The sequence below is a fragment of the Misgurnus anguillicaudatus genome, unplaced genomic scaffold (genome assembly GCF_027580225.2).
Source record: "Misgurnus anguillicaudatus unplaced genomic scaffold, ASM2758022v2 HiC_scaffold_28, whole genome shotgun sequence".
NCBI lineage: Eukaryota > Metazoa > Chordata > Actinopteri > Cypriniformes > Cobitidae > Misgurnus > Misgurnus anguillicaudatus.
In genome coordinates, this window is record NW_027395278.1 from 4,531,550 (window position 1) to 4,552,191 (window position 20,642).

A 20,642-nucleotide genomic window follows, 5' to 3' on the forward strand; every position below is an offset into this window, starting at 1 on the left:
ATGATTAAACTAAAGACTTTTCTGAGATATAAATGATGTAATACTACTCTATTAGTACTCCAGATTAACATCAGAAATGCAGAAACAGCGTGTGTTATGTGAGCTTTAAAAATTATTGTGAAAATTATAGTTCTTTAGTGACGTTTTATATTTATAACAGTAATTAATTTATTTCCTAGTGAGATCAGGCAGCAACCAGGGCAGCTATTAGCGTCACAGATTGCTGTTGGTGTGGTCCTCTGGCGCAGACATGTACTGTAGCCGAACGCGGCAAAACGAAACCTCACAAAGAGTGAAATCTCGAATGAAAATCCTGTAAGTGCTTTGATTATGTTTATATCTCCAAAATAATTGCTTATAGTGAAATATTAAGAGTTCGAGTTCCTATACCAAAAGTGTAATGATTATGCTACGTACACACCAAATGCATAGCATCACGTTGCTCGCTCTAGATTACTTGTGGGATTTAACTTTGTTTCATGCAAATTTTTCGCTCTAGTTGAATTTTTCAACTTGCGCGAAGGCGCATTTGAGGCGAATTGCACGTGTTTTCACGGCAATCGCGCTGCCCAATTCGCGTCATCGGCACTGTCCCATGCGAGGACGCGTCTGATTGTGTATTTGCATTGACTTTGTATGTAATCTACTCGCGCAAATCGTTGAACTCGCGTTTGGTGTGTATGCCCCATTAGTGGCTTACAGCCAAATATATGTGTATAAAGCCAAATAATCTGCCAGCTAACAGCAGACATATAGCAGCTAGACTAGTTATTCAAAGCTAACATAACAACCTAATTGTCCAGTCAGTGATTACGAAGATAACCAGGACTTAATTCAAGTCTCTGAGTTGATTAAAGTGAATGTGATTTGAGATTGAACGAGTGTACATCAGAGCTTGGTAAGCTATCTAGGAAGCTAATATTATTTTTCTTATTTAGAATCCTGCATCATGGAGAGAAAAAGCGGAAAACTTTTTAAAATTGTAGATATAGACCGTTTCAGCAGTAACAACATAAACAAGCGGTTGTCGCGGTCCGCACGTAACTTCCGTAAACTCCGCTAAGAATAAATAACAACAAAGTTCTTTAAACATAGTTTATTTATATAACAAGGAAAAAAACAACACATAGATTACCTAGGAAACCAAAACATTTGTTATTTTCAATGAGGCATTTGTTCAAGAGATCAGTTTAGCAACTAGTCAGACCATTAAAAAAACTAAACCGTAAGTAAGGTTCGGATCCAGACGTGTATCACGTGCGTCCGATGAAACCGTCTATATTGGTCACTTATGGAACACTTATTGTTCACAGAAGTCTTCATTAAAATTAATTTAATATAGCCAAATGGTAAAACATTTGGCTATATTAAATTAATTTTAATGAATAATAATAGTAATTTATTATGGTGGATTTAGTTAACTTAGTTAACTTCCTTGCTTAAGGATTATAGCCATGCCACTTCTCCAGACACCACTACAACACTGGGCCTAGCCCAAACCATGAAAAACATCCCAAGACCATTATCCCACCTTCAGAATTGGTCCATATAATTTTGCCTACAGTATATAGTGTAGCAAGGTAGTCTTCAGAATTTTTTATAATTACATTTTAGGGGACTCCCCAAGAGTCCTAAGTCATTTCGAACCCTGGGAACACCATTTGTGAATATGTGCACAAATCTATTTGTGCTGGTCAATTTTGACAGATACAAATAAATGAACGTATGGGAAACACTGTGTCAGAGCAGTAGGCAGCGCAAATTTAACAACATGCCTATAATCTCACTAACTCCGAAGCGATACTTTACTTACTTCTGGCTTTTGGCCTTAGTCAAACGAGTTTCTGTTACTGTTTTAAAGATCAGACCACCAGCAGAACCCGTTTAATTTCCTTACTCGTTTACATATATATATATATATATATATATATATGTATATATATATACATATATATATATATATATATATATATATATATATATATATATATATATATATATATATATATATATATATATATATATATATATATATATATATATATATATATATATATATATATATATATATATATATATACAGTATATATATATATATATTCAAGCCAGGGAGTCAGCCTTCATTGGCTTAACTTAGCACCCTCTTCTATACGTTACATTAGTACTACGCTCGCTTATAATGATTTTTCTATATATATATATACAGTATATATATATATATTCAAGCCAGGGAGTCAGCCTTCATTGGCTTAACTTAGCACCCTCTTCTATACGTTACATTAGTACTACGCTCGCTTATAATGATTTTTCTATGTTTTTCCCTGCTTCTATTATTGTAAAGCTGCTTTGAAACAATTACCAATTGTGAGAAGTGCTATATAAATAAAATTGAATTGAATTGAATTACTGGAAAAGCAAACCGAGCCCAAGTAAGGCAAGACGAGTCGGGGTGCATGGTACCAATCCAAACAATGGAAAGTCAATAAAAGCAAAAATAAATGCAAAAGCCGCTTAACGCCACCTTTAATTCTGTCTGCAGAAATTCAGTTCAACATACATAATCATATTTTTTCAAATACTGTAAAAACTCATTTCTTATTCAGTGGTAATTTGAAAAGCAGAATTTCGGAGCAACATAGCAGACACACATTCACTTAAAAATAGATCTAACGCATATTTTGCCATTGAGAAGTGACATCTGCGCTTCTCCACTCTTGAAAAGCACCAGCTGCCACTGGTAAAAGTGTAAACTTTCGTGCAAGTACTCTTATGATATAAGCTTCTAATGCCATTAGCCTATACCACAGAGTTTGGCCACGATCCCTGAGTTTGTCATCTGATGTGACTGCAGAGGGTTTCAAGTGCCTGCATTTGTGTCTGGGTGACACCCAACAACTCCCTTACGAAAATTAATCATGGTTTTACTACAGTTAAAGCCAAAAAAAAAACATGGTTACTGCAGTAAAACTATGGTTACCATAAAATAACTATGCAGCATGCACACAGTTACACAGTCTCACACATATTGTCACACTGTGGGAGCTTGTGGATTCACAGATGCAAGAACTTATGAAAAGCTATTATCACATAGTGAGAGTACAACTTGTACAACAATGACTCACCTGTCCTTCAAGGTTGAAAGCAAGACAGGCGATACCATGCGTGTGCATGTCCTTCAATATGGACACCGTCTGGACTGTGTAGGAGTCCCACACGCATATATAGGGCTCTTTTCCCACTTGTCCTGTGGCCACCATCACTCGCTCTGGATGCAAGGCTAAACTGTGAAAAAAGAAAGTCAATGAGAAAAAGAGTAAACCAACATTTGTATTAATTTAACATGATAAATGTAATGTAAAAACACCCTTCATGTCTATACTAACACTTCTGGGTACATAAGCACACAATTCATAACACAGGGGGCGCACTGATATCATACCTAACGGTGCGATTGCCCCCCCCCCTACTCCCCCAGAAGCACGCACTCACACTGTACTTTGACTGATCCGAGCTCGGGCACACTTTGGTCATTAGGATGCGATTGTTTTGAAGAAACAGGAAGTAAAGCACTTTCTTAACACTAAAACCCATCGTGATGCTAAGGTTTTTTTTTTCAGTCATGTGGTGCGCAATGACACACTGCCTTCTCACGTTCCTATCATATTGCTTAGTTGATCTGTCACATGTACTGTACAGCTCAGACATTCAGAAGGCTCTGGCTCTGGTGCGGTGCTCTGGCGCGGTTTGGTTGGGATAATGTGACCGTGCCCTCAGACTCATGACAAAAGGTCTGGACTCCTTAGTACATGGCGTCTGCCCAGAGACCATATGACTGAAATGGGTGATTCTTGCGAAATTAGACTCATGAGGTGTCATGAAACATTTTGATAAAAAAAGTAAATGCAAAGTAAGAGTATCAAAATAAGAAGCATACAGTTACAAACATCTCTTCATGTACTACTTTGCACATGATTTCAAATGACATCATACAAATCCATTTTTTTTTCACATTTAAGGGGAACATTTTCATTACCGCAACGTGTTCATGATTGGATATGAGTTCTTTGACATGGAAAATGTATAAATAAAATATCTAAAAAATAAAAATACATTTACAGTAAAAAAAAATTGGTATTTGGTGATCATTGGTAAATGTAGAGACAATAATAAGGAATATAAATGTGTCCAAGACCAATTTTCTCATCCTCCGCAACAATTTTCAATCATTGTTTAAGCGCTCAAGCAACTAACATTTTCAAAAAAAAAAAAAATGTTGAAAGGAACATAATTGACTGTGACACTCAAGATGGCTACCAGGTAAGCAGTTCTTATTTTTTCTCTCCAGATAAAAGTTGAAATTTTGTTTGTCACAGTACCTAGACAACTTTTTAGTTCTCATTACTGACACATGAGTTTGTAAATGCATATATTTAATGTAATATCATGTTGCGGTAATGATAATTTTTGATAATGATAATCTAAAAAATTTAAATAATTCTATAGGAAATATTTTTTAAATCCTATAAAAATAATGGTTATAGTAAGTTCAGACCTTAATCTTATATGTGCAAAAATCTGAATTTCGTGAGAATCACCCAAATGTAAATTCCCTTTTATTCTTCAACGACGTGCACTTACACATGCTGATCGCTAGTAGGCAATGTCCCCACAGGGCATATCATTGGGGTATACACAGCATCAAGGCAATGCCAAAGAAGAAGCATCTTGATGTTGGAGATGTACTGTATCAGCAGTGATGGAGCAGTGATGGAGTGCTGGGTTATTTTTTACCCATAATGGGTAAATATTGGACAGAACATGTGCTGAGTTAAACATTGACCCAATGCTGGGTTATTTTAACCAAACTGCTGGGTTATTATACCCCATAGTTGCATAACAACGACCCAACATTGGGTCATTTTAAACATCACGTGTTTTGTCAAAATTAGTGCCTGCTGCACACGAGTCAAAACCGTTTATAATATAAGAGACGTTCACGTTCACAAAATACACGCAAGACACTCCCTTAACAGTAAACTCTGATTCCGCATGAGATTATGCGAGTATCTGGCAAACGTGAGGATCTATTTTATCATAAACCCTTTAAACTTATTTTGACAAAACACGTGATGCACACAGGATCTCTCGACGCGCAGAAAACATATTTTGAAAAAAGGAACCACACACATGACCGGCTACATACAGTCTTGTTCAAAATAATAGCAGTACAATGTGACTAACCAGAATAATCAAGGTTTTTAGTATATTTTTTTATTGCTACGTGGCAAACAAGTTACCAGTAGGTTCAGTAGATTCTCAGAAAACAAACAAGACCCAGCATTCATGATATGCACGCTCTTAAGGCTGTGCAATTGGGCAATTAGTTGAAAGGGGTGTGTTCAAAAAAATAGCAGTGTCTACCTTTGACTGTACAAACTCAAAACTATTTTGTACAAACATTTTTTTTCTGGGATTTAGCAATCCTGTGAATCACTAAACTAATATTTAGTTGTATGACCACAGTTTTTTAAAACTGCTTGACATCTGTGTGGCATGGAGTCAACCAACTTGTGGCACCTTTCAGCTGTTATTCCACTCTATGATTCTTTAACAACATTCCACAATTCATTCACATTTCTTGGTTTTGCTTCAGAAACAGCATTTTTGATATCACCCCACAAGTTCTCAATTGGATTAAGGTCTGGAGATTGGGCTGGCCACTCCATAACATTAATTTTGTTGGTTTGGAACCAAGACTTTGCCCGTTTACTAGTGTGTTTTGGGTCATTGTCTTGTTGAAACAACCATTTCAAGGGCATGTCCTCTTCAGCATAGGGCAACATGACCTCTTCAAGTATTTTAACATATGCAAACTGATCCATGATCCCTGGTATGCGATAAATAGGCCCAACACCATAGTAGGAGAAACATGCCCATATCATGCTCCATGCTTCACTGTCTTCACTGTGTACTGTGGCTTGAATTCAGAGTTTGGGGGTCGTCTCACAAACTGCCTGTGGCCCTTGGACCCAAAAAGAACAATTTACTCTCATCAGTCCACAAAATGTTCCTCCATTTCTCTTTAGGCCAGTTGATGTGTTCTTTGGCAAATTGTAACCTCTTCTGCACATGCCTTTTTTTTAACAGAGGGACTTTGCGGGGGATTCTTGAAAATAGATTAGCTTCACACAGACGTCTTCTAACTGTCACAGTACTTACAGGTAACTCCAGACTGTCTTTGATCATCCTGGAGGTGATCATTGGCTGAGCCTTTGCCATTCTGGTTATTCTTCTATCCATTTGGATGGTTGTCTTCCGTTTTCTTCCACGTCTCTCTGGTTTTGCTCTCCATTTTAAGGCATTGGAGATCATTTTAGCTGAACAGCCTATCATTTTTTGCACCTCTTTATAGGTTTTCCCCTCTCCAATCAACTTTTTAATCAAAGTACGCTGTTCTTCTGAACAATGTCTTGAACGACCCACACTGTAAAAAGTCATTCTGCAGGCTTGTAGATTTTATGAAATTGAATATGTAAACTTTATTTAATAAAATTAATTTCATGTAGTTTGTTATTATTTTTGTGTTAAAATTCTTTAAAAATGACTGGAATAAAAACAACTTATTGTTTTTGTGAAGGATTTAGCTATTCTTATTGTGTATCTGCGCATGTAGCGAATACTGAATAAATCCAACGTAATATTAATCAGCTGTTTTAAATCAAAAACCATTCCGGGTTGTATTGCAGGTCGTGAGCGCTGAGCAGACGGATTTAGGAAATATTTCTGTTATTGTGCCAACATTCAAAGTTTTGAAAGCATTTCAGTCGAGAATGTATGTTTTTTAAACAAGAATCTGCAGTAGGTTCATAAAGATATCGCCTATTTAAACATTTCCTTCGAGTTTTGTGGCGATGGGAGCTCCAGATAATCAGCCGGCGCTCCGCGCGTAAATATACCGGTCAACGTCGCCTCACCTCGGCCAGTCTCTGAAAATCTCCGCTGGCTGTGACGTCAATGTAGTGTTTAAACTGTGGATAAAATTCATTTCGGGTAAATTTAACGGGCAATCTTTAGTCTTATAAGTCTATAAGCAGGGTTTCTTTGTATAATTTGTTTGTAATTTGTAAATATTAATTACAATAAGGATTAATATGAACTGGGTTTGTACGTAACTTCAGCTTTAGGACCCAGGAGGTCGCATATCTAGGATGCATTCGTCGATTCACATGCTGCGATTGGTGGTCCAGATGCAACTCATTTTGAGTGACAGAAAAACTGACCAATCATCCTGTTCCTCTGAATGGGTGGGTTCTCTTATCACTAACTCTCATAGATATGTATTATGTATGTATCTATTATGACAAATTCTGCTCGCTCGCTCGCTTGGTTCGTGTTATAAAAATAAATGTGACTTTACTGCGGTCTTTTTCGGTTTATTTAGTTTTGTGTTAACTATATCCACAAAGTATTCGAATAAATTGGTAATATAAACTATTCTTCGCTGTAAATTAATTGGTTGCTCAATTGCGACGCCCTGTGTTGAATTTTCCCGCGAGTACAGTATCATTACTGAGGGGAAATATAACATTATTCATTTAATTCCACAAAAGGTGAGTAAGATATTAAATGTTTAAGTTGTCTTTTTAAAATGTTTAAGCTTTCTACACAATGTAAATTGAACATTTTATTATTATTATTAATTTCGCGACCTATTATCTAAATTGTGTGTTCATGAAGGCCTGTAACGTACTGCAGCTTCCTGCAGGCAACGTGAAACATTGCTGAGGGAGAACTTTATTCACAACAAAAGGTGAGGAATATTATTAAATGAATATATTGTACATATTATATTGTGTATATAGTGTATGTGTGTGTATATATACACATGTGAGTAACTTGGCTAACAAATAAATATGTGACTGTCGTGTGACAGAAAAAAATGTAGGGAAAAGATTTGCCCTAATTATAAATATAGATTATATATCTTTTCAAACATTTTTTGATATTATTTGTAATTCCAATGAGAATTTTTTTAATCAGTTTTCAATATTATTGCACATTTCAAACATACCTAATAAGCCACAAACTCAGATGAACTCCATTGCACATATCTTCCAGTTTTCTTTAAAACATTTTAATATACAAGTTTAATGTGTGGATTATTTCAATATTAAAGCTGTATACATTTATAAAGGTTTTAAGACATATTTGCTGTTTAATGTTGCAGGATAAAGATGAAGATGCGGGACTTGAGCAGCTTGTGATGGCTGTAATTGTAAAGAATGGATCTTAGGAGTGGCAGCCCAAAGGATGCTGGAATTGTTATTGAGGCCTTAAAGGTGTTCCCATGACAGGCTTTGTCCTCACTGGATTGGATCTATACATTGAATCTCCAGTATCCCAGGCATCTTTTCAGGTGTTTCAGAAACTTTTCTTGGAGCTGGATTCTTCAAAGTTTATGAACTGATTACAGTACAGTAAGTCTAAACTGCTGTCTGATTTTCTGGGTGTGAATCAATGTAACAGAACACAAACATGGAACCTTTCGTCGGGAAATGTGGACGGTTTTCTTTAAAGACTGTAAAATACTTTTTGAATTGTACACTGTTACAAATACATCATTAAAATGAGATGCTTTCCTGTTCTTTTGACTGCAATAAAATAAGAATTGATTCATCTTTGTCTGTCATTCTGAAATCAGATATAATACTCATTACTAATAAAAATATTAATGGATGATGTTAAATTAAAATAGTATAATTGAATAGAATTTATTGTATAGTGCTAGGTCTTTGTCCTGTATACCCAATATTTTGTTTAAATTTAAATTAATTTCTAATTGCAAATTGCAGATTACCTTTTTGAATGGGTTACTATTAAGGAGTTTATGAAGTGATTCTAACACAATTTTTATTTGTGGAATTTAATTAATGATATTGCTTGTAATCTGTTGCCACACTTTTATTGAGTAGATATGGCATAATATTTTTTATTGTATAGTGCTAGATCTTTGTCTAGTATACACAATATTTTTGTTTAAATTTTAATAAAAATTTTAATTGCAAATTGCAGTTTGGCTTTTTGAATATGTAAATATTAAGAAGTTTATAGAGTAAATCTAAATCAATTTTGATTTGTTGAATGTAATTAATGATATTGCTTGTAATCTGTTGCCACAATTTTATTGAGTAGATGGGGCATATTATTTTTTACAGTGCATTTTCCTCAGCTTTCAAATGCATGTTCAACAAGTGTTGGCTTCATCCTTAAATAGGGGCCATCTGATTCACACCTGTTTCTTCACAAAATTGATGACCTCAGTGATTGAATGCCACACTGCTATTTTTTTGAACACACCCCTTTCAACTAATTCAACTAATTGCCCAATTGCACAGCCTTAAGAGCGTGCATATCATGAATGCTGGGTCTCATTTGTTTTCTGAGAATCTACTGAACCTACTGGTAACTTGTTTGCCACGTAGCAGTAAAAAAATATACTAAAAACCTTGATTATTCTGGTTAGTCACATTGTACTGCTATTATTTTGAACAAGACTGTATATGTTGTGACAAACTTCGCATCGAGCGCCCTCGAAAAAAGAAGTCACCGGCCACCCTTGTTCAGTAATGAAGAATAAAGATATGTGCAATAGTACAGTATGTGATGTAATATAGTAGTTTCTAAACTGTTAATATCAGAGCAAAAGATAAAGTCGGTACACTAAAGCTCATAAGCTCAACAAACCCTGAATGTGAGGTTTCAAGCACACAGGTTCTTCATCAGACATTTGATCTTTTTGTAAGCTTTGGTGTGCCGATTTTATATGTCACTGCTGGATCTAACAAACAGAGTGCTTAAGAGGGGTTATACAATTGCGGGCAGCTACAGTAAGATGATCTATCCCCGATTATCATTTTCTTCACTCAGGAGTACAAGTGTGAGAAGAGCTTGCAGTTTTCAGAAACCCATGAAAAGATAATCTGGAGATGACATTATTGACTCATTAAAACAAAGTGCCCAGATAAAGACCATCAATGCTGTGAGATTACGCCTTTTAAATCGCCTTTTTGGAAAAACACTATTATTTTTATCCCATAGCATGTAAAACTAACCATAATAATGCCCCTGGTGCAGAAACAGCATAGACACGAGGTGGAAAAATCAGATCTTCACGGTTCACCGAGCAGTTTTGCCTCTCACCATCACACTAGCTTACCAAACGCATTCAGGCTTGCCATCACATACCCGGGGAAATCCCAAAGGCGAACGGATGTTGCGTAACATCTGTCCAGCTTTACTACATTCCCTCACATGCACATCCATATTTATCAGCACTGTAAGTCTGCACTGACTTAACAGACCATGTGCTTGTTAAAAAAGAGAACATGCATAACAAGCGTGCCAGTTGTTGTTTGGTTCGGTTTAATACAAGAATGCTATAAATGCCGGTCACAAAAAGCCACTGCTCCTCATCATAGACATATAGACTATTAACAAATCAATGTTATAAAACATCTTTTATAAAACGGGCAGTTCTGGTTCTTCATTCTGATTGGTTGAAACGCGTTCTAAGCCGTGATAAAATACCCCGGTAAACCCACGGTTCAGACCGCATTACAGGAGTATCGTCACTGTTGCGGCGTACTGATTTATGAAAATAAACACCATACTCTTTAATCATATTTTTAATTTGTATACAATTGCACAATTATGGCGATATCCAGATACATTTCAATAAATATTGTTGAGTCATCTCATCAATAAAGATAAAACTCTCCCTGAGGAGTTTCTAACTCAAATTCAAATTTCCGCTATCCACTGGATTTTACCCAACTTAAACACTGACGCATTCACTCAACACTAAAAACAGCGTGTTTTGATCAGGCTCTGAATCTGATCTCTTACAAAAGTTCTTCACAAAAATGGAATTATCTCCGCTTTTAGCTAAAAAATTTGAGAGGTGATAAGAGAACAAATGAAGGTAGGATGAAACGTTTTTTGTTTGTTTTTGTTTGAAAGCGGATGGTCTGTTCTTTCATTTGATATTCATGTTTATTTAAAGAAGATAATTTTTCTGCAAGGCATTAAACTAATACTGGGTGGCAATTAAAAAAAAAAAACACTGACGGGGAAAGAGTTAAGCATGCTTCCAAGCATATTTGATCATCACTTCAACAGTTGCACGATATAAATGTTAATGTATAATTAGATGAATGTTGATTTATAAAAATAAACACCACAGTCTTAAATCATATTTTCAATGTGTCTTTGCTGCGTCTGTGTTGGTTGGAAAGTGCGCTCTGTTTCAGTCACACTTGATTCTGAGGAACTACTTTGTTTGGCAGAAGAGTAATATTTGTACTAATATAATTACAACTTATTTGTGTTTTATTTTATAAAATTCCACTTACGTTATGCATATGAGGTAACCGTTTTATAAACGCAATAACCCCCGCGAAGCAGTGGGGTTACAGTGCATTTTATAACAGCTAACGGGGGGTTTAGCTAACTCCGCTTCGCGTCGTGCCTAACAACGCCCCTTAGCTGTTATAAGATGCAATAGTAACCCACTGCTTCTTGGGGCTTATTGCTTTTATGTGTGAAACGATGTGCGAATCCAATACAATGTCAATAAACAAAGATTACTACATTTTCTATATGGAAAAGCTTCATTAGTATGGAAAAGGCTAGGCTACTGTCTCACCGCTAAAAAAGATCATGATAATCTGTGTTTTGGTTAAACTTTGTGGGAAAAAAAATAGTATTGCCAAATGCAAGGATTGTTCGTGTAAAGCACGGGATACACAACACAATTTTTGGCTGTCCCAGACGAAAGATTGCCATCATCGTACAGTCTACATGCTTCTTGTACCCAAGTTTAAACGATCCATGTCGCACAGTGTGATAAGGTAATGATCTTATAGGACTGCAAAATTCCTGCTGTGTATCCCAAGCTTACGGGAGGAAATACCAGCAGCAAGTCATACAGCGCACCAGATACAGCTAATATTAGCAGCATCTCACACTCAGGTACAAAACCTTCAAATTACCGCATACTTCTGTATAAACTGACATCTGTTTTCTAAGACTGATCACTTTTATTTACTTGTTTTTTTTAATAGCAATCACGCAAAAAATTAGGCAGCTACAAAACAGAATAGTTTATTTAAAGCTGCGGTTGGCAACTTTTTTGATCATATTTTTTGATCATATTCACTGAAAAACACTATGCTCCGATAGAACAACATAAATTAGACTGTTTAAGAAAACCCCCCGTGCTTTTAGCTCCCGGTTCATTTGGTCCAATCAGCGCAGGGCTGTGTAAAATCTGCCTGTCAATCACAGTACTCGTACGTGGCACAGATCCCCCTCCCCCTCGCGCGCGTTACAATATCACGTGCATCCGCCTGAAGTTCACAAGTGTGTTGGATTGAACGCAGCAAGATGCGAAGAGAACATTCACTACAAACGTCCGATTCCTCAGTTAACAACCAAAGATAGAAAGCGACCGTGACCGTAATAAAACTAGGATCAATTTCGAACCAGCATTTGAAAGGTGGAGGAATCTACAAGATTTTAAAGGGTTCAAGCTGGATGCAGAGCTTGCCACATTTCTTCTCGACAGGTAATTGTATTTTGGAGTGTTATGTAAGTAATCTAAATATGCTTGCTAAGTATGCGTTCACAATAATACTGGTGCACACGCGCTGACGAGGACGAGCTCGAAGGGAGGTTGCTCTGTGGTAGTGGGGAAGGGGCATGACATTGTAAACATTTGGAAACTGCTGAATCCTCCAGAGTTACCCACGGCAGCTTTAAAATTTATTTGTATCATTTATACTGGCACTTTTTAAAATGTAATTTTTAGACAAATTCTCACAGTTAAAGGAAAACACCACAGTTTTTCAATATTTTAATATGTTCTTACCTCAGCTTAGATGAATTAATACATACCTATGCGTGCACTTTGTGTGCCTCATGAATGTGTTAGCATTTAGCCAAGCCCCATTCATTCCTATGGCTCCAAACAGGGATGAATTTAGAAGCCACCAAACACTTCCATGTTTTCCCTATTTAAAGACTGTTACATAAGTAGTTACACGAGTAAGTATGGTGGCACAAAATAAAACTTTTGTTTGGAGCCATAGGAATGAATGGGGCTAGGCTAAATGCTAACACATTCAAGAAGCGCTGTACAGAGATTAAAAGTACACACATTGAAAAAGGATAGGTATGTATTAATTCATCTAAGTTGAGGTAAGGAACATAGTAATATATTGAAAAACAGTTGTGTTTCCCTTTTACAGCCAACAGATTATAGACTAAATGTGACCTTTTTTTCTTACACACACGGTTTATTTTTTAAGTTTAATCAACCTAAATTCACAAGTCATAATAATAAATAAGTTAAAGTGACTAATCCAAGTTGATTAGATTTAAATTTAGGCAGCAAACTATTTTTACAGTCCACAAATGTTTTTTGGAGCTCTATATAAAGTTTTCATAGTCACCACACACGCCAGCACTCCAAATAGTTCAAGAGACACAATGTTGTCAACAATTTAACATTGACTATCTGTCAAATAATCTCCCACACCTTTAGAGGAACGTGTTGATATTCAGCCAGAGTCTGCCACAGCCTGAGCCCTCTGATGAAGCTTTATAAGCCTGCCAGGGTGATCCTTCTTGGCATTCTGGAGGAGTGACTACAATAAACCCCTCAGGGAGCCGTACCACTTGTGAACATCATCGTGTCTGCCTGTCTGACTGTCTTAACCTGTCTTGCTTCCACACAGCTTCTCACTTTTTTTCTCATACACTATTTTCTTATTTTATACGTTTTATACGTTTCTTCTTCATCATACATTAAAATCAGTTTTGTTGGTTACTAGTACAGAGCAGTATATCCCAAATCTTAGCTGCTGTGTAGTTACTAATGCACATGGCCCTGCAGTGAATGAAGCAGTTGCCAGTCTTAATTTTTCTCTCTGTGTATTACATCATCTCTTAACTTAAAATAGTGCATAGGCACCGGCGCAGTGTTTTCTCAGTCTTCGTCTCATTATGAGCGAAAACTGATTTAATAAACGTCAAAGAGTCACTGTTGATGCCTTCTGCGTACATTAATGACCAGGGGTCATAAAGGATTTAATTAAACAGAAAATGCCGAGGCCAAGGAGACTTACCAAAAGGGCTGAACAATGGTTCAGACTGCTTAAACAGGAATTGTCAGGCTCTCGGCAACCTATTAAGTCTCTAGATTTCTATATTCTGTGAATTACATCTGAAGCGTTCATTCTAACTGAATTGATACCTCATAAACGACTCATTGGCAATGCTGTACATAGTGCTCTCATGTGAAAAATGAAGACTCCGCTCAGAATTGATTCCAATTGTAGGGTTGCCAACCGTTTTGTATAATAATAAATTGTCTTGTATTTAAGACATCAAAGCAGCGTTCTGTATTAAACCTGTATGGAATGCAGTTTACTTTGTCTCGTACCAGGCTAAATATGTTAGATTAGAGAGGTGCATATAAATGTGGCGTTGGTAATTTATGTGCAAAGGGACCAGTATGTACAGTTACTAAATTAAGGAATATACATGTGTGTGCATGCGTGTGTGAACCCGTGGTTTAGCTAGGTCGAGGAAGTAATTTTAAAGGTGCCACAGAATGCATTGCTATAATATTTAACATTATTCTCTGATACATACATGGAAGTGCAAAAATGATCCAGAGAGGGTTTTATATGTCTATTTACAACCCTAGGGTTTGTCCTCAGAATGAAATAGTCTATTAAACCTTATTTAAAAGGTTAATATATAATAATGTTGAGCTGTGCTTTGATTGGCTGTTTCTCAGCGGCTCATTTTAGTAGCTCTGTGTGTGTGCAAACAAACCTTATGTTTGAGTCTGTATCAGACGAAGATACAGATTTTGAGGAATAATCAATTATAAGGAGATTGGAAATGGACGTTTACAAGTGGTAAGTTTGTGATTTTTTAGTATGGAACTGCAAAACGTAACTGTAACGTCAATAGTAGACAGGACTTAATGTAAAAAAAATTAATACTGACCCGATCGGGCTAGTCAGGTTTTTACTTGCCCTGTTAAAATGTTTACCGACCACACCAAAAAAAAGTCAGTGTCACATATTCAAAATAATCATTCAAAAGTCAAATATAATTGTATACATTTACATTTTATTCATCATTTGTTATGAAAATTGGCAATTTTAAATGTAAACTCTGAAAATTGGCAATTTTAAATGTAAACTCTAATTCTGAAATTTTGCAATACTCTCATCGGGGTCAATTAGAATTAACTGTGCACAGAAATGAACAACTCGTCTCCTCTCAAAGTAATCTTGTTGTAAGGAAGATAACGAAACCAATATTAAAGGAAAACAACTTAACATCTCTTTGCTTTACCAGCTGACGTAACACACAATACACACAACAGTATCCAGAAGTTAATTTTGCGACGCTTAAAATGTGTCTTGTAAGGGGCTAATCACACCAAATACGTTTTAAACGCTTGAAAACGCAAGGCATTTTTTATTTGCTATGCAACCACAGAGTCAGCTGTCTTCTGAATGAAATATTAAAGCGTGAGCGCTCTTTTGCTGTTAACTGTCATATTAGTAGAAACTTTAAAAAGAGGGCGCTTGCTCTGACCTTGTTTGAGGGTGAGAGGTGCACAAACACGCAGGAGACAGTGAGTGAGTGGAGTCCGGTTGATCCAAACAACTGTAAACCTCCGTCACTACAACGTAAGGCCCGCCTCTCCCCTCATTCGATTGGACAATGGAAAGACGCCAATGACGTCGGCCGCTTTTCCGCTCTCAGCGCTCCTTCAAAAGCGCGTGCTGCGGCTGGCGGCAAAAAACGCAAGGCGCTCGGTGCGCATAAACAGCGCACAAACGCTCCCTGCCCATAGAATACCATTCAAAAAAGGCAACTGCCATAAACGCGTTTGGTGTGATTGGCCCCTTACACTGCATAAAAATACATACAAACAAACGGCAACAGGCAGAAAATATATTTCAGGGACTGAAGGCGAAACAATACTATTTACAGGCCCTAGTGTCTCCTACGCTGGCCCCGATGATGAGCCCTGCTAGAACTTTAGCCTTAACGTTAGCATATAGCAATAACTAGCATAGTGCTAACTCAAGCAGTCACAACTTTGTTTTTAGCATTTTAACAGCATTGTCACAGTCAGTGTTATGTTGAGATTGGCCTGTATTTTAGCAGTCTTTTGCATGCAGAAGGTTTAGGAAACAATAGTGTTTGAAACTCACAATATGTCATTACCATGTACAGAACTCTTATTATTTATCTATGCCTAGGTACCGTATTTTCTGGACTATAAGTCGCTCCGGAGTATAAGTCGCATCACTCAAAAATGCGTTTTGAAGAGGAAAAAACATATATAAGTCGCATTGGACTACACGTCGCGTTTATTTAGAAAGTGATTTCACAAAATCCAAGCCAAAGAACAGATATTTAATCTGGAAAGGCAAGTTATTTAAAGGTGCCGTGTGTAATTTTTAGAAGGATCTCTTGACAGAAATGCAAAATAATATACAAAACTAAATCATCAGGGGTGTATAAAGACCTTTCATAATGAACTGTTATGTGTTTATTGCCTTAGAATGAGACGTTTTATCCACATACACAGAGGGTCCCCTTACATGGAAGTCGCCGTTTTGTGCCGGCATGTTTCTACAGAAGCCCTTAACGGACAAATTTTTTACTAAGTTGTCTCCAACGATGACATGTTTGTCCGGTGGTGGCTACCGTAGCTTCTCTATGTGTTTCAAAAGCAAGAGGTGAGCAGTGGACTGAGCCGTTGGTTGCAATTCGCAACCTCACCACTAGATGCCGCTAAAATTTACACACTGCACCTTTAACTAAACAATAGCACAGAACAGCAGGCTGGATAGGTGTCTGTACATGTTAAAGTAACATAAACAGTTATTTACACAATACACAATAGCATACAGAACATACCTGAGAGGCTGAATAGGCTTAATTAACACGACAAGCCAAATCAAGTTCAAAAAGGTCCCGAAGTCATTCCACATCACTGAATCCATTGAATTACATAAATATAAGAGCAGCACAGAGTGGACTCTCGCAGCTGTACACGGTAATGGTTTCTCTTGTTTCTCTCGGTTTCTCTCATATGCAATAATTTTGACGTATAAGTTGCACCTGACTATAAATTCCAGTACCCGCCAAACTATGAAAAAAGTGTGACTTATAGTCCGGAAAATACTGTAAATACAGTTTTCCATTTTACTGCACCTTTAATATCTAATATCTAAAATACCAATATTGTCCCTTATTTTCCTTTGCTAAAGTTGTCAAAATTGATTTTAACATAGCATTTTGTTAAGCTAGAAAGAAATCTTTTTTAGCATCTGAGCTCATCTCAATGCATTGTGGTATTGCATTATCCAAAAATAATAAATGTATAGCTGGCTTTTAGAGCCAGCAAAAAAACTGACCAAAATGTGGTAGCATCTTTTAACTGCCAACTGTTTTGAACATCTTTCCCAAAGGTTTAAAATGCTAAGTAGGCAGCACACTATGAACAAAGGTAGTCTGTTGAATCTGTCTCTAAATCACAGACAGGGCTATCCCATACCATATGGATTACCACAAGGGTCTGTTTAGCCTTCACCACTGTTAAGTTTGTGTATGTGTTTGCCCCCAGCGCGTCTCATTAACCGTGATATTAAGATGGAGGGATTAACTCCATATTTCTCATTCAATCCTGCCCAAGGGACAGATGGGTCAAAGTTGTCCTCAATACACATGCTTAACCAAACCACATTTTGACACAAGCTAATTGTCTGTCAATGACTAAAGCTGGGCTGTTGGGAAACAGATTACACTCTCAGCTACAACAGATATCTATAGAGTCAAAAATAAGACAACACAACAATCACCAGAACATTAAATGTAACAAATTAAAAGGCATCAGTAACACACAGTCACGTGACTATAACTATCACTCTCTTTCTCTCTCTGTGTACGCTCCAGATGCAATCTTCAGTACTAATGTTAGCGTGTATTCCCCTGTGACTTAGTAGTTACAGCTCTTTCAGAATATAAATGCTGGGATTTCTGATTTGATTCTGTATGATCAAATGCCACCATCCCACGTATTACGTAGGCCTGGCTGAACAGTCTCATTCCCTGCTGTATTTCATCGAACGACAGCATGCCATTTTCAGGTCAAACACTTGCATGTTAAATGAAAGCTTTGGCAAAAAAAATGTCCTTGACTACATTGTGTGCCTGGATATGTGCCCAGTTATAATGCTATTCTTTATCATTTAATCAATCTTTGATGAATTATGCTGTCATGATAATAAGATAATACACACAGATGTCCATTCTGCCTAAAATGCCAGCATTTGTAGGTGGAGAAATGTTACCAGCATCTGACAAACAGCACCATTTGTGAATTCTATAACAAGCCTCATTTGCCTAAAAACAGAGAGCATGCTTGGCCAAAAAAAGAATGATTATAAGTTCATCAATCATACTGCAGGTGGTAGAGTATGTGCATAAAACTCATGAGAGTCATAATCTAGTTCTAAAAGGATTATTGATGCTAGGGGTGGGCGATACAGTCTCGAAATTATATCTTGATATTTTAAGAATTTTTGCTGTAATGATATTTATGACAATATAGTAAAATGTGGGAAATGAAGGGCATTTTCCATCCAATGAGCTGTCACTGATTTGATTTTACATGTAAGTGCACTTTTGTTCGCATAAACATTAACTAATTAACATTAATCATGGCACATTTGGGGACGTGAGATAAATGTTCATCTAGTTCAGATTAAACACAAGTGAGTAAATCAGATTTTCATATACTGTAGGAATGTATCATATACTGTGTGAATGGATGTGTTTGTCTCACATTATTGCGCTAGACAGGGGCTTTTTCGATCTCCTCGCATACCTTCACAGCCTAGGGAACGTAAATGCACCACACGCCATCGCGTCACTATATCATTGATATCACAACACTTTTTTATCATGTAAAAAATTATACTGGTATTATAATTTTTACAGGAAACAACTTCAACTTGTTGCCTAAGGCCCCGTGTCCACCAAAGTCTTTAAACCGAGGGGCAACCTTTCGATCTCTCTGATGAAGCCAATACGGAAGTGACTTAAACTGCAATTCATTGACGGGCCGCTTGAGGAGGCTCCAAAAGGGAGTCAATTCCCATAGACCTCCATGTTAAAATGTTCAACTTTACAGTTAAAAAATAATATGTTTACAGCCCGGTACAAAAAGTGTTTTTGGTCTATATAGCAAATTTTGCCCTTCATGACGACTGTGAGGGGGATGAATTTTTTCGTACCTCATCCGTTTAAATTGTATTAAAGGACAAGTTCGGTATTTTACACTTAAAGCCCTGTTTTCAGATTGTTTATGATGAAATAGAACGGTTTTGACTGAAATTTGGACATATGATGCTGTCCCAAGAATTTTCAGGTGTTTGTTCTATCACCTCCCACCTCTACAATGGGTATATAGGTGCACTAGAACAATCCTTCCTAAAATGCATTAAACTTTCGTTAACAAAGACGTGAAACTCACCGAGTGGTCAGGGGTGTTAACTAATATGCTAACACAAAAATCGCTGCAAAAGATGCTTTCCAACAGGTTTGATCGTAGTTTTTGTCCAACTCCATTAACATGTATTAGATGTGCTGTGAGGTACGGTATTACTCCGTGCCGGGAACGTTGTTTGTATTCTTGCAATTGGCAAAGGCAGATTATCGCCACCAACTGGGCTGGAGCGTCTATTATTCAAGCTCTCAACGGAAGAATATGCGGATGTGAGGCGTTTGGAAAAATAGGTCCACAAGTTTACAACGAATGCTAAAACACCTGTTGGAAATCATCTTTTGCAGCGATTTCTGTGTGAGCACATCAGTGAACACCCCTGACCACTCGGTGAGTTTCACATCTTTGTAAACGAAAGTTTAATGCATTTTAGGAAGGATTGTTCCAGTGCACCAATACACCCATTGTAGATGTGGAAGGTGATAGAACAAACACCCGAAAATTCTCGGGACAGCATCATATGTCCAAATTTCAGTCAAAACCGTTCTATTTCATCATAAACAATCTGAAAACAGGGCTTTAAGTGTAAAATACCGAACCGGTCCTTTAAGCCTTAAAGTTCTGCATAATTAAGGGCGTGGCCACTTGAGTGAGGGGTGAACTGCCATTGCTGTCACTAGAATCAAGGTGGGCTTGGTTTGAGCAACCAGCAACCTCAGCTTCACCTATGTCCCGCCTCTTCACCCATTTTCGGTTATCCACGAGTGATTCGCGGTGACGCGCAGCCAAGATGGCAACGGCAGGCAACACCTACTTTAAGCTTCAAAAATGATCCTCACAAACTAGTGGGTGAAGTCACGGACACTACGTCTATATTTTTTTACAGTCTATGGTTTAAACGCGACTGAAAATTCCAGCGTTTCTTCAGCTGAGCCCTTTAGTTGCTGTGATACATCCGTTTTGTTTATCAGTCATTGTACATAGCCTGTTGGTTACAGTGAAATTTGCTCCACCCCTCCTCCATTGTGATTAGATG

General features: G+C 37.1%; 1 protein-coding gene and 1 long non-coding RNA gene across 3 annotated transcripts in view; one reads left to right on the forward strand and one right to left on the reverse strand.

Moving 5' to 3' along the window:
- The window catches only part of LOC129417192 (echinoderm microtubule-associated protein-like 5), a 157,013-nt gene that overhangs the window by 116,634 nt on the left and 19,737 nt on the right, over positions 1-20,642 (reverse strand). For both annotated transcript variants that reach the window (XM_073864905.1, XM_073864904.1), the window contains exon 2: positions 3,123-3,282. In XM_073864905.1, coding sequence (XP_073721006.1) covers positions 3,123-3,282 — 160 coding nt within the window. The remainder of the gene's footprint in view (positions 1-3,122; positions 3,283-20,642) is intronic.
- On the forward strand, positions 7,518-8,644 carry LOC129415039 (uncharacterized). The gene is made up of 3 exons (XR_012368314.1): positions 7,518-7,610; positions 7,738-7,810; positions 8,228-8,644. It is a non-coding gene; the product is annotated as an uncharacterized lncRNA (long non-coding RNA).